Genomic DNA, 12,266 nt, shown 5'->3' with positions numbered 1-12,266 from the left:
ATACGATACGTCTATCACACATAAGCCTCCTTATATCTTCCTCAAAACAGCCACCATACCTACCTATCATGGCATTTCCATAGCCATTCTGAGATATATTGCCATGCAACTTCCATCATCATCATATACATGACTTGAGCATTCATTGTCATATTGCCTAGCATGATCGTAAGATAGCTAGCATGATGTTTTCATGGCTTGTCCGTTTTTTGATATCTTTGCTATGCTAGATCATTGCACATCACGGTACACCACCGGAGGCATTCATATGGAGTCATATCTTTGTTCTAGTATCGAGTTGTAATATTGAGTTGTAAGTAAATAAAAGTGTGATGATCATCATTATTAGAGCATTGCCCCAGTGAGGAAAGGATGATGGAGACTATGATTCCCCCACAAGTCGGGATGAGACTCCGGACTTAATGAAAAAAAGAAAGGCTAAAGAAGCCCAAATAAAAAAAGGGGGGCCAAAGAAGCCCACCAAAAAAAAGAAAAAAAAAGAGAAAATAAAAAATGAGAGAAAAAGAGAGAAGGGGCAATGCTACTGTCCTTTTACCACATTTGTGCTTCAGAGTAGCACCATGTCCTTCATATAGAGAGTCTCCTATATTGTCACTTTCATATACTAGTGGGAATTTTCATTATAGAACTTGACTTGTATATTTCGATGATGGGCTTCCTCAAATGCCCGAGGTCTTCATGAGCAAGCAAGTTGGATGCACACCCACTTAGTTTCAAGTTTAAGCTTTCATACACTTATAGCTCTTAGTGCATCCGTTGCATGGCAATCCCTACTCCTCGCATTGACATCAATTGATGGGCATCTCCATAGACCGTTGATTAACCGCGTTGATGTGATACTTTCTCCCTTTTTGTCTTCCCCATACAACCTCCACCATCATACACTATTCCACCTATAGTGCTATATCCATGGCTCACGCTCATGTATTGCGTGAAAGTTGAAAAGGTTTAAGAACGTCAAAAATATGAAACAGTTGCTTGGCTTCTCATCGGGGTTGTGCATGATTTGAATATTTTGTGTAATGAAGATGGAGCATAGCCAGCCTATATGATTTTGTAAGGATAACTTTCTTTGGCCATGTTGTTTTGAAAAGACATGATTGCTTTATTAGTACGCTCGAAGTATTAATGTTCTTATGTCAAATGGTAGACTATTGCTTTGAATCACTCGTGTCTTAATATTCATGCCATGATTAGATTACATGATCAAGATTATGCTAGGTAGCATTCCACATCAAAAATTATCTTTTTATCATTTACCTACTCGAGGACGAGCAGGAATTAAGCTTGGGGATGCTGATACGTCTCCGTCGTATCTATAATTTTTGATTGTTCCATGCCAATATTATTCAACTTTCATATACTTTTGGCAACTTTTTATATTATTTTTGTGACTAACATATTGATCCAGTGCCCAGTGCCAGTTCCTGTTTGTTGCATGTTTTATGTTTCGCAGAAAACCCATATCAAACGGAGTCCAAACGGGATAAAAACGGACGGAGGATATTTTGGAATATTTATGATTTTCTGGAAGAAGAATCAACGCGAGACGGTGCTAGAGGGGGCCATGAGGCAGGGGGCACGCCCCTGACCCTCGTGGGCACCCCGTAAAGCGGTTACTGCTCTTCTTTGGCCGCAAGAAAGCTAATTTTCGGAAAAAATTCTTGGCGAAGGTTTCAATCCAATCGGAGTTACGGATCTCCGGATATATAAGAAACGGTGAAAGGGCAGAATCTGAGAGTGCGGAAACAGAGAGAGACAGAGAGACAAATCCAATCTCGGAGGGGCTCTCGCCCCTCCCAAGCCATGGAGACCAAGGACCAGAGGGGAAACCCTTCTCCCATCTAGGCAGAAGGTCAAGGAAGAAAAAGAAGAAGGGGGGTCTCTCCCCTTTGCTTCTGGTGGCGCCGGAACACCGGGGCCATCATCATCACCGCGATCTACACCAACAACTTCACCGCCCTCATCACCAACTCTTCCTCCCTCTATGCAGCGGTGTAACCTCTCTTTTACCCGCTGTAATCTGTACTTAAACATGGTGCTCAACGCTATATATTATTTCCCAATGATATATGGCTATCCTATGATGTTTGAGTAGATCCGTTTTGTCCTATGGGTTAATTGATGATCGTGATTGGTTTGAGTTGCATATTTTATTATTGGAGCTGTCCTATGGTGCTCTTCGTGTCGCGCAAGCGTGAGGGATTCCCGCTGTAGGGTGTTGCAATATGTTCATGATTCGCTTATAGTGGGTTGCTTGAGTGACAGAAGCATAAACCCGAGTAAGGGGGTTGTGGCGTATGGGATAAAGGGTACTTGATGCTTTAATGCTATCGTTGGGTTTTACCTTAATGATATTTAGTAGTTGCGGATGCTTGCTAGAGTTCCAATCGTAAGTGCATATGATCCAAGTAGAGAAAGTATGTTAGCTTATGCCTCTCCCTCAAATAAAATTGCAATAGTGATTACCTGTCTAGTTATCGATTGCCTAGGGACAAATAACTTTCTCGTGACAAAAAGCTCTCTACTAAAACTAACTTAGTTGTGTCTTCATCTAAACAGCCCCTAGTTTATATTTACGTGCTCTTTATTATCTTGCAAACCTATCCTATCACACCTACAAAGTCCTTCCAGTTTCATACTTGTTTTAGGTAAAGCGAACGTTAAGCGTGCGTAGAGTTGTATCGGTGGTCGATAGAACTTGAGGGAATATTTGTTTTACCTTTAGCTCCTCGTTGGTTTCGACACTCTTACTTATCGAAAGAGGCTACAACTGATCCCCTGCACTTGTGGGTTATCAGTGCTTCTTCTCCCTTGTTCCCTTTTTGCTCATCATGCCCTCCACGATTGCAAGCAAGGCGATCGAAGCCACATCGCGCTTGTCCTCCTTGGAGTTGGTCTTCCCCCGTGGCCATGGGGCGGGGGGGGGGGGGGGGGGGTTGCCTTTCATGGAGTCGACGGAGACGAGGCCGGCGGCATCAGCGAGGGTCGCCGCGTCATCGTCCATGGCAGGGAGCGCTAGTGGGTGTGAGGATTTTGGGGAAGTGGAGGGAAATGGTGGTCGTTGTGCCACCGACTAGCGGACCAGGGAGAGGAGTAGGCGCGCGTCACGCACGTTCGTTTCATGTCCATGCCGACGCAAATGAGGCTCAAATTTGGGCTTGGAATGGGTCTGCTCGCAGACAAAATGCGAACGCGCGTCCGTTCAGATCGGCGCGTTGGGCCAACTTTTCTGTCCGCGGTGACCCAACGAACACGCGCAGATGAAATGGGTCGGCGCGTTGGAGTTGCTCTTAGGCCAACTCCAACGCACGACCCCATCCCGTCCGCTTGTGTCCATTTCGGCCAAAACTGACAGACAACACGGTCCAACGCGCGGGCGCATCCTCAAATTTTACCTGTTTGGCATCCAACCCCCCATTTTCGGCGTAGTGTCCACACGCGAGGATTGGGGTGGCTCCCATTTGGTCATGGCACGATGACTACACAGGAGGCTTGTGGGCTAGCGGAGGTGCGAGTCGGCTGCACGGGGAGGTTGTCGTTTTGCTCTGCGCAAAGGCCTAGCTGGTTTTTTACTGGCCGGTGGTAGTAGCGTCAGTGGGCGGCGTTGTTCTCCTTGGAGGCACCACCGTGGAGGTTTGCGACCCTGACCCTGGATCTTGTTCTTTTGGCGAAAACCTAAGGCCTGGTGTCGGGTCGGGGAATGGCGTCGTTTCCTACGTCGCCCCCCTTGGGGGCGTCGCCTTGAAGATCTTCAATCCCATTCACACTCTTTAGGGGCTGGACATTCGCGACATCGTGGTCGGTAGGTGCCCGTCTGACAATAATGTGTGGTGTGTGGTGTCAAGTTTTGCAACGATGATGATGACCGGCTAAGCAGGGTCGCAGCAAGGCTTTGGTGGTCGTCTGTTTTCGGCGTGTTCAACAAGTTTCATCTTTGTCTCGCCATGCCGTCGTAGAGTCGGAGCTGCCTAGGTGGTGACGGTAACAGGTGATTGGTGGTCTCTGAGGAGGGCTCCCCTATATCTCGCATTCAGTGAGACGGGTGGAACCCTCGCTAAAGGGTGGCACGAGTTGGGCCGGGCCATGCGCGCCGGAACAACAACCTTGTTTTTTGTTTTATTTTTTATTTTTATTTTTCTTTTTGCTTTCGTTTCTTACTTTTGTTTATGCTTCCAAATATTCTATATAAATATATTACAAAAACCACTGTACATAAAAACATTTGAAAAATATTGACCAAGCGTTTGAAAAATGTTGAATGTGTATCGAGAAAATGTTTATCACATACGAACAATGTATACAAAAAATTTAAATGTGTATGAAACAATTTGATCATGTATTAAAAAGAATGTTAATCAAGCATTTAGAAAAAAATGTTGAACACGTGCTTCAAAATTGTTAATCAAGCATTGGGAAAATGTCAAAAGTGTACAGTAAAAATGTTGACAATGTATTAAAAATGGTGAATTTTTTATCATGTATATAAAAATGTTAATCAAACATTTTAAATTTTTTTAGAAGTATTTGAAGAATGTTAGTAAAGCATTTGAAAAATGTTAAATGTGTATAGAAAAATATTCACCATGTATTAAAAAATATGGAAAAATCTGATCATGTATATAAATTTTTAATCAAGCATATAAAAATAATGTGGAATACATATCTGAAAATGCAAATTAAGCATTTTAAAAATGTAATATGTTTAGAAAAAATATTGACCATGTGTTAAAAAATGTTGATATTGCATTTAAAAAATGTTAATCAAGCACCTGAAAAATGTTAAATGTGCATAGAAAAAATGTTGACCATGTATTAGAAAATGCTATCTTGTATTTGGAAAATGTTAATTAAGCATTTTAAAATAAAATAAAATATGTATAGAAAAAATGTTGACCATGTATTAAAAAATGTTAAAACTTGTATTGAAAAATGTTAAAGGTGTATTAAAAAATGTTGTTAACACATACAGAAATGTAGAATGAAAACCAAAAGAAACAAAGATACCCAAAAAATGAAAACAAAATAAACCAAAGAAAAAGGAAATAGAAAAAATGAATGAATAAATGCAAAAAGAATGAAAAAAATGGAGAAGGAAAAAAGAATAGAAAAAAGAGAGAAAAAATAAAGAGAAACAATGAAAAAAGAAAGAAAAAAAATGAAAATGGAGAAAACCCAGTGAAAAACAGAATAAAAAGAAAACGAAAAAACCGAAGAAGAAACAGTGGAAAACCCGGCTTGTTTAGAGTTAAGTAGTCCTGTCGTACTACTCTATGAAGAACCCCAAGGCAATTCTAGTGGCTAGCTACACTTTGCCTCAACCAAGGGTTCGAATCAACCTGCGCACTCCCTTTTCTCCTCCCTTTTTCCTTTATTATTTGTACGCGAATGCGCCGGCCTGATTACTATAGACCCCTCAGTGAGACATCCTATCGTCTCGCTTAATGCGGAAGTAGCCGCGCTTCGAGGATGCCTTGGCTTACTGTAGACTCTTCAGTGAAACATCCTATCGTCTCGCTTAATGCGAGATATAGTCGCCGCGCTTCGAGGATGCCTTGGTTGGCGCGAGCTCTGAATATTTCTCCGGTATCTGGTGGTCTTCAAGTCGAAGCTGTCTGGGCGTCAGCACGGGTGGCCGAGTGTTTGGCATGGGCCGACATTGGTTCTGGCGTCTGTTGCGACGAGGACTTCGTTGATGAAGTTATCTGTACGCGAATGCGCCGGCCTGATTATTATAGACCCCTCAGTGGGACATCCTATCGTCTCGCTTAATGCGAAAGTTGCCGCGCTTCGAGGATGCCTTGGCTTACTGTAGACCCTTCAGTGAAACATCCTATCGTCTCGCTTAATGCGAGATATAGTCGCCGCGCTTCGAGGATGCCTTGGTTGGCGCGAGCTCTGAATATTTCTCCGGTATCTGGTGGTCTTCAAGTCGGAGCTGTCTGGGCGTCAGCATGGGTGGCCGAGTGTTTGGCATGGGCCGACATTGGTTCTGGCGTCTGTTGCGATGAGGACTTCGTTGATGAAGTTATCTGTACGCGAATGCGCCGGCCTGATTATTATAGACCCTTCAGTGGGACATCCTATCGTCTCGCTTAATGCGAAAGTTGCCGCGCTTCGAGGATGCCTTGGCTTACTGTAGACCCTTTCAGTGAAACATCCTATCGTCTCGCTTAATGCGAGATATAGTCGCCGCGCTTCGAGGATGCCTTGGTTGGCGCGAGCTCTGAATATTTCTCCGGTATCTGGTGGTCTTCAAGTCAGAGCTGTCTGGGCGTCAGCACGGGTGGCCAAGTGTTTGGCATGGGCCGACATTGGTTCTGGCGTCTGTTGCGACGAGGACTTCGTTGATGAAGTCGATGGTAAAGTCGGAGTCGCAGTCTCATGGAGGAGTGATGACCATGGCACTTGTTGACAACCTTGACTATGGGTTTCTTCTCTGTAACGTGTGTATCATCATGTGGGTGGCCAGGTCAGCCGCAGTTGCCTTGTGTGGGCTGTTGTGACGGTTTTAGTCTGGTTCTGTATATTAACCGGGCAACCGTCCTCTTCTATTTTAATGATTCGAGATCCTTCGGTGCCGACTTAAAAAAAATACAATCCATTTAGACATGTAGCCGGTGCGTGAGCACATGCAGCATTGCACTCCAAAGATGGAATACCATTTATGTCTCGCCTGAGCTAAACCATTGTTTTTGGCTGGACAGCTGACAGCATATACACCCAGCACACCTCACAGTATATATTGCAGCATATATCCAAACTTCCGCTTCTGTAGAAATGTTTCAGCACTCGCATTCTATTTTTATTGAAGAAAACAATAGTTCAATACTGCTTTGTGATTCTATATGCTATTGAAAAACATACATTAAAAAGGCAAGGGCTTGTATGCCCGGTGCAGTAGAAACACTCGATGCAGTAGAAAACAATGCGATTGAAACGCTACAGTAGTACAAATGCACGAATGAATGTTTACTCAAATCTTACAGAGTGAACATGCACACCTTAGCAAAACATGAGAAAGTATAGTGCAAAGACCAGTAAAGCTTGAACTGCACCATGATAAGTTAAGAACAATTCGGCACTGTATCAGTTCATAATATGTACTGTAACAACACATGAGATTCTTCTCTTTAGAGGAACAACACAAGAGATTGAAGATGTCACATGTATGAAAGCTTTGGCCAGGAGAAGAGGACAGAGATTTCTAAAGCAGAACGAACACATTCCGACGAGCTACAGACAACGGTGCAAATGTTACGAACTCCGAAGAGAACTGCCAAATTGAGGCCACCCTTGTTGGGCCAGGAGGGAAGGGGAGAGGATGTACAGCTTCAGTCCACCACAAGATCTATATGTACACCAGAGGGAGCGGACCAGCTCTACTCTGGACTCTGGAGGGGTCAATGTGCATCAGTTTCTACCACATACAACACTTGTATTGTATGCAAATAACTCAACTAATTCCTCCAAGCTGTATAGCAACTCGGCTAATCCGAAAGGATCTCCTCCAGCTCGGAACCCTCCTGTCTGACCGAAGAATCGTCGTCGGCCTCAGCTTCGGTAACAATTACCTCTTCTGTCGCAGTGGGGTCGTCTTCAGTGACCATCTCTTCTCCAGCGGCAGGACCGTCTTCAGTAATCATCTCTTCTTCTCCTGTCCCTGTGGGATTGTCTTCAGTGTCAGATCCATCCGCCTCTTCATCGGTGTAGACAGGATATGCTGGTTCACCGATGGCCTTCCTTATTCCCGTGCGATTTACAATTTCCTGATTACTACCAGGGCTCGATTTATTTTCATCTGTCTTTTCGCATATACACGCAGCAGGATTGGCATGGAATTCGCCTCTTCCTGGCATGGCTTCCATGGGATTTCCCATAAATCCTTTCTGGACTTTTCGCACCTGCGACGAGAATTTGTCCCATGACATATTTCCCCTGTTTGTAAATAAGTGGTAGAGCTGTTTGGCATTTGGCCGGATTGTTCTCCTGTGGCCAAAATATCTCCTGCGAGGAGCAGCATCACACAGTCAGAATTCGGAAATGTACTAAGATGAACAAGATATACAAATGGCCAACAGAGATATACAACAGAAAGAACAGAAGCATCACCTCCGCCCAGCAAGCATTTTGGCCATGTTGCCATTATTGTTAGTCACAAAAGCATCACTTCCATCACAGACAATGAAATCAATTGCAGCCATGCGGGATGAGTGTGTCAAGAATGGAGTCAACTCATCTTTGCTTGACAATGATTCTTTTGTATGGTAATTTGGGAAGAGCGCTTTGAGGGGTGCCAAAGTTTCTTCCCCTCCATATATCTCACCAGAAGCAGCATAGATATGGACATCGCTTCCATAGCCCAATGCCCTCAACAGCAGCCCTACCTCCTCCGGAGTTAGTGGGCACCTACCTTGCCTTCTTCCTTTCTCTGGGTTACTTGTCTGAAATTTAAGAACACAACAGGTTAGCAATAGGTAGCTTTAGCTCACTATCTAACTGAGACATGAAACTGTTCATACATGCAAGGTTTTCCATCGCTTGCGAATGGCACCTAGATCTCTTCTCTCCTTTTCTCCACCACCATAGTAACACCCAGAAAAGGCAAGCATATCACTTTCAAATCTGCCATAAAGGAGTGAACTTAGATGGATAAAATTATGACCAAAGGAAATGTGTAGATCAAGGTCAGCTTCAACTAGCTGTACCTCAGATGAAGAGCAATAAAATATTTGCTCTTCTCTCGCATTCGCTGTATTAGCTTTTCACCCAACTCTTGTATTGGATCAGTAAATCTCAAAGCATGGTAATTTACTCTGCAGCGCAGTTTTTGTAGGTCAGTGTCCAACTTATTCGAGAGCCTATAGTCATATTTAGTCAGTCGAAGAGCCTGCAACACGATATACATAGTAAATAAGCTATGTTAGTGCGGATTTTTCATTTACTGAAATCTATCAAAATTAAACGGATCCACAAAATGAGCTAAAAGAGAAATCAAACTACAGACAGGCATAGAAAGCAACACAATGTACCAAGAAGTTACAGAATGAATAGAATGCCAGCATAAATGGAAAACACCCCTACATAGGTAAATTCGGTAAAGGTCGTCTAAGTTACTAGAAAAAAAAAATCAACTGTCAGAGTATCAGGTAAAGCAACTGGCCAGTTAATCTAACGAATGCCCATAAATGCTTAACTTTTTTTTGAAAAGGAGGTTGAAACCCCCAACCTCTGCATCATTATGATGCACACACCCATTTGTTATTAGAGTCAACGCAAGGCAATGATGCAAAAATAATCAACAAGCAGAGTGCACAACATAGGCAACCACGGCCGAACCATTACAAGGCATGAAATTAACACCTATGACCAAAGTCAACTTCTTCCACAGTAACGTCTCCAAGAAGGAATAAACGCCCTCATGTCCTCATCGCCATGTCTGGCCGGAATGGCATGGACAAGGATTTTCACCCTGATAGCTGAGAACAGCCAATGAAGGCCAGCGCAACAGTAAGGAGACACCGCCTTCAACAAGGTGACGAAGCAAGTTCTCGCTGCTGAGCCCGATCAATAAAGGCCAGGACTAGAGTTTTCACCCCGAACCCTGAAGCGGTGCTCCATCATAGTCTTGGTGCCGGATATTCCGATAGTTGCACAAGCCAATACTCCCCGCCAGGCCAGAAAGGCACTAGCAAATAAGTGGGACGTCTTTTAACGGAGTTTAATATGTTGACATGTTGTGGATGACAAGAAAATCAGGAGAATTTCATATAGAACATATAAAGCAGAGTGATGAGGGCTCCTACTTCTTTCTAAAATGAGGGTTCCTAGTAAGCCAAAAGGCCAACAACTTACATGTTTCTTCAGAAGTGTAGGCAAGACACGCTTCAAGTAACATTGTGGAGTACACTTTCGGGGTATACGCATTTTATAAGGTCGCACAGCTTTACCTCCTTTTTGTGGAGGTTCTTTGATAATTTTGACATCCTTCGCAAGAAATGAAATGAACCAGTCGATATCAAAGATTTCGGAAAAATTGCTGCAGCAGATATTGCATTAATTATAGAACAAGTGCAAATGGTTCACTTTAAACAATCGAACAGTCATAGAAGACCATGAGTTCAAATTTGGGAGCGTTCACTAATTGCATACCTTGAATCTTTCCAGAAAGATGTTTGGTCCAATTTGGGAACAACAAGTGTAGCGTTTAAAATGCGCGCAGCAACTACAGCATCAACTATCTGAAAATAAGCAAATGCCATGACTTGACTGATACACATAGTCCAAAGGTACAAGACAGAAAAAAACACGCACACTTGCGGTAAATTGTTATTCTATGTAACTCATGAATGAGGATGGAAACTATCAACTCTATAGCCATAAGGAAAAGAAATAAGGCTCAAGAAACAAAGGAAGCTGGTGCCACATAGCATACTGGCAAATAGATCAGCTCTTCGTTTTTTGTTGTTGTTGAATGATGAACTAAGTTGGTGATTTCTTTAATGGAAATGGACAGGAGAGCCCATTGTTTCAAAAAAAAAAAAAACTGCCAAATAAATACCACATGCTTCTAATGTGTAGGTCTAGTCCGGTCCAAGAAAAAGTGTAGTTCTAGCCCAACAGAAACTTCTCAAATGTATTCGACATTGTATCAGAAGAATGGTATTTTGATATTTTCTTGGACAAACAACACTCAGAAGGGCACAGAAACAAATGTAGATACTGCAAATATTTGAAGGAGACCCTGATGAAATATCTTAGACAATCAGTGAAGATGAGGTTAGTGTTTTTAATCATATCCATTCACACGCATGAGAGCATATTCATACAAGGGAGGGAGGTCGGGACAGGTGCTCCTCACCCCTGTTCTCTGCTGATTCAGACCTCCACTTGTAAAAATAAGCAAATATCGATCTGGTTGCGTGGCAACACTGGAATCTGCAGGATTTTAAAAAGGCTTTAGGAGGAAATTAGTAAAGTTGTCGTAATACAAAGATGACACCTCAAAAGTATTCCCAAAATGTAGTACTCTACAAGCACTGATACACACAGAGAGAGACATTCATCATCCACACCATGTACACAAGGGCTCACCGAGAAATTTTCTGCTAGAGTGACTGCATCCATAGAAGTTGCTAGCGAGCTCCGAACCCCACAGATCTCTCGCAGTCCATCGACTTGTCTACATTTGGGTAACACGACAACAACCAATTAATAAATCAGTTATATACTGAAGTTAAACACGGCCTGCTGCTTTCATCAATCAATCAATCAGTTATATCCAGTTTAAAACATATTAACACAAGAGAATTCGAAGAAGAGTGACCGAAGGAGCCGGTGCATTCAGATTAAACCCTCCACGGATCAAACCAGCTATGGTAGGACTAGACCAGGTTACAATCATCAATCCATATTCCATATTTATCAAACAATCCATCCGATACATGAATCACGATTAAATCCTCGCATTGCCGGAGACGTCCCCGCCCGCCCTCTTAGCCCTGCGTTTTCGGCGGCCGAGCTGTTCGGATGTGCACTCGCGCACAGAGAGCGAAACAAGACATCGAATCGAACTGCGCGAAGGGGCGAGGGATTGGGGGGAAGAGCCGGAGCTGGCGTCCGTACCGGAGGGTGGCGGAGGGATCGGCGGGAGATGCCGGGGTGGCGTTCCGCGAGAGGCGGCGTGGAGATGGCGATGGAGAGGAGCGAGACGGCGAGGAAGAGCAGGAGGAGCGCCGCCACCGCCGGCAGCAGGGCGCCGCGGCGCGGGTGGGCGCGGCGCCTCGGGTAGCCCATCTCCGGTCGGCGGCAAGGGGAGACGGGCGGCGGACGACACGGGTGACGCGGCGGAGCGGTCGCCGGGGCGGCGGCGGCGACATAGATCAGGGGCTACGGCATCGGCGTCGGGGATTTGGGGCTCGCGGCATTTTTGTCCCTAGCGCACCTTGCCGGAAATGGAGATTTCTATTTGAATATTGGTTCGCTGTGTTTTTTTTTAATATAAAGCGCTTATTAAACGTGGCCTGGTCTTGTGAGTGGAGATGCAATGGTGCTTTACTATAAACCAAAAAAGTGCCACAATGGATTCTTCTTGAATAGTACCACAAAAAGAAAATGCACCACATGTAATATTCATTTATACGCAACCGACTTTCAATAATTCTGCTTCGAGTTGATATGTTGATGAAAAAGTTACCACCTTAATTAAATCAACGCCCAATGGCGATGTTGGGACTCTCGACTGA

The 12,266-nt window shown here is 43.9% G+C and overlaps 1 protein-coding gene across 1 annotated transcript; it reads right to left on the bottom strand.

The window, feature by feature from the left end:
- Window positions 1-7,062: 7,062 nt before the first annotated feature.
- Window positions 7,063-11,982, bottom strand: LOC123112991 (O-fucosyltransferase 16). Its single transcript, XM_044534090.1, has 9 exons — window positions 11,647-11,982; window positions 11,116-11,203; window positions 10,883-10,959; window positions 10,174-10,262; window positions 9,877-10,060; window positions 8,730-8,911; window positions 8,544-8,646; window positions 8,134-8,465; window positions 7,063-8,028 (listed from the first exon to the last, which is right to left on the bottom strand). Exons 1-9 carry the CDS (start codon window positions 11,815-11,817, stop codon window positions 7,512-7,514), a joined length of 1,743 nt encoding a protein of 580 aa, XP_044390025.1. The 5' UTR covers window positions 11,818-11,982; the 3' UTR covers window positions 7,063-7,511.
- Window positions 11,983-12,266: the final 284 nt, after the last annotated feature.

The sequence above is a fragment of the Triticum aestivum genome, chromosome 5B (assembly GCF_018294505.1).
Source record: "Triticum aestivum cultivar Chinese Spring chromosome 5B, IWGSC CS RefSeq v2.1, whole genome shotgun sequence".
Taxonomy (NCBI): Eukaryota; Viridiplantae; Streptophyta; class Magnoliopsida; order Poales; family Poaceae; genus Triticum; species Triticum aestivum.
Note: the sequence above shows the minus strand (reverse complement) of the source record. Positions and strands in the feature narration are given on the sequence as shown.

Bases quoted from the DNA above. Each gene is read 5' to 3' on its own strand.
- LOC123112991 (XM_044534090.1), bottom strand. From the start codon at position 11,817: ATGGGCTACCCGAGGCGCCGCGCCCACCCGCGCCGCGGCGCCCTGCTG. The intron at 10,960-11,115 runs GTGAGCCCTTGT...AAAATCCTGCAG, and splicing joins CTCTAGCAGAAAATTTCTCG to ATTCCAGTGTTGCCACGCAA. The intron at 8,466-8,543 runs GTATGAACAGTT...CTTAAATTTCAG, and splicing joins AGCGATGGAAAACCTTGCAT to ACAAGTAACCCAGAGAAAGG.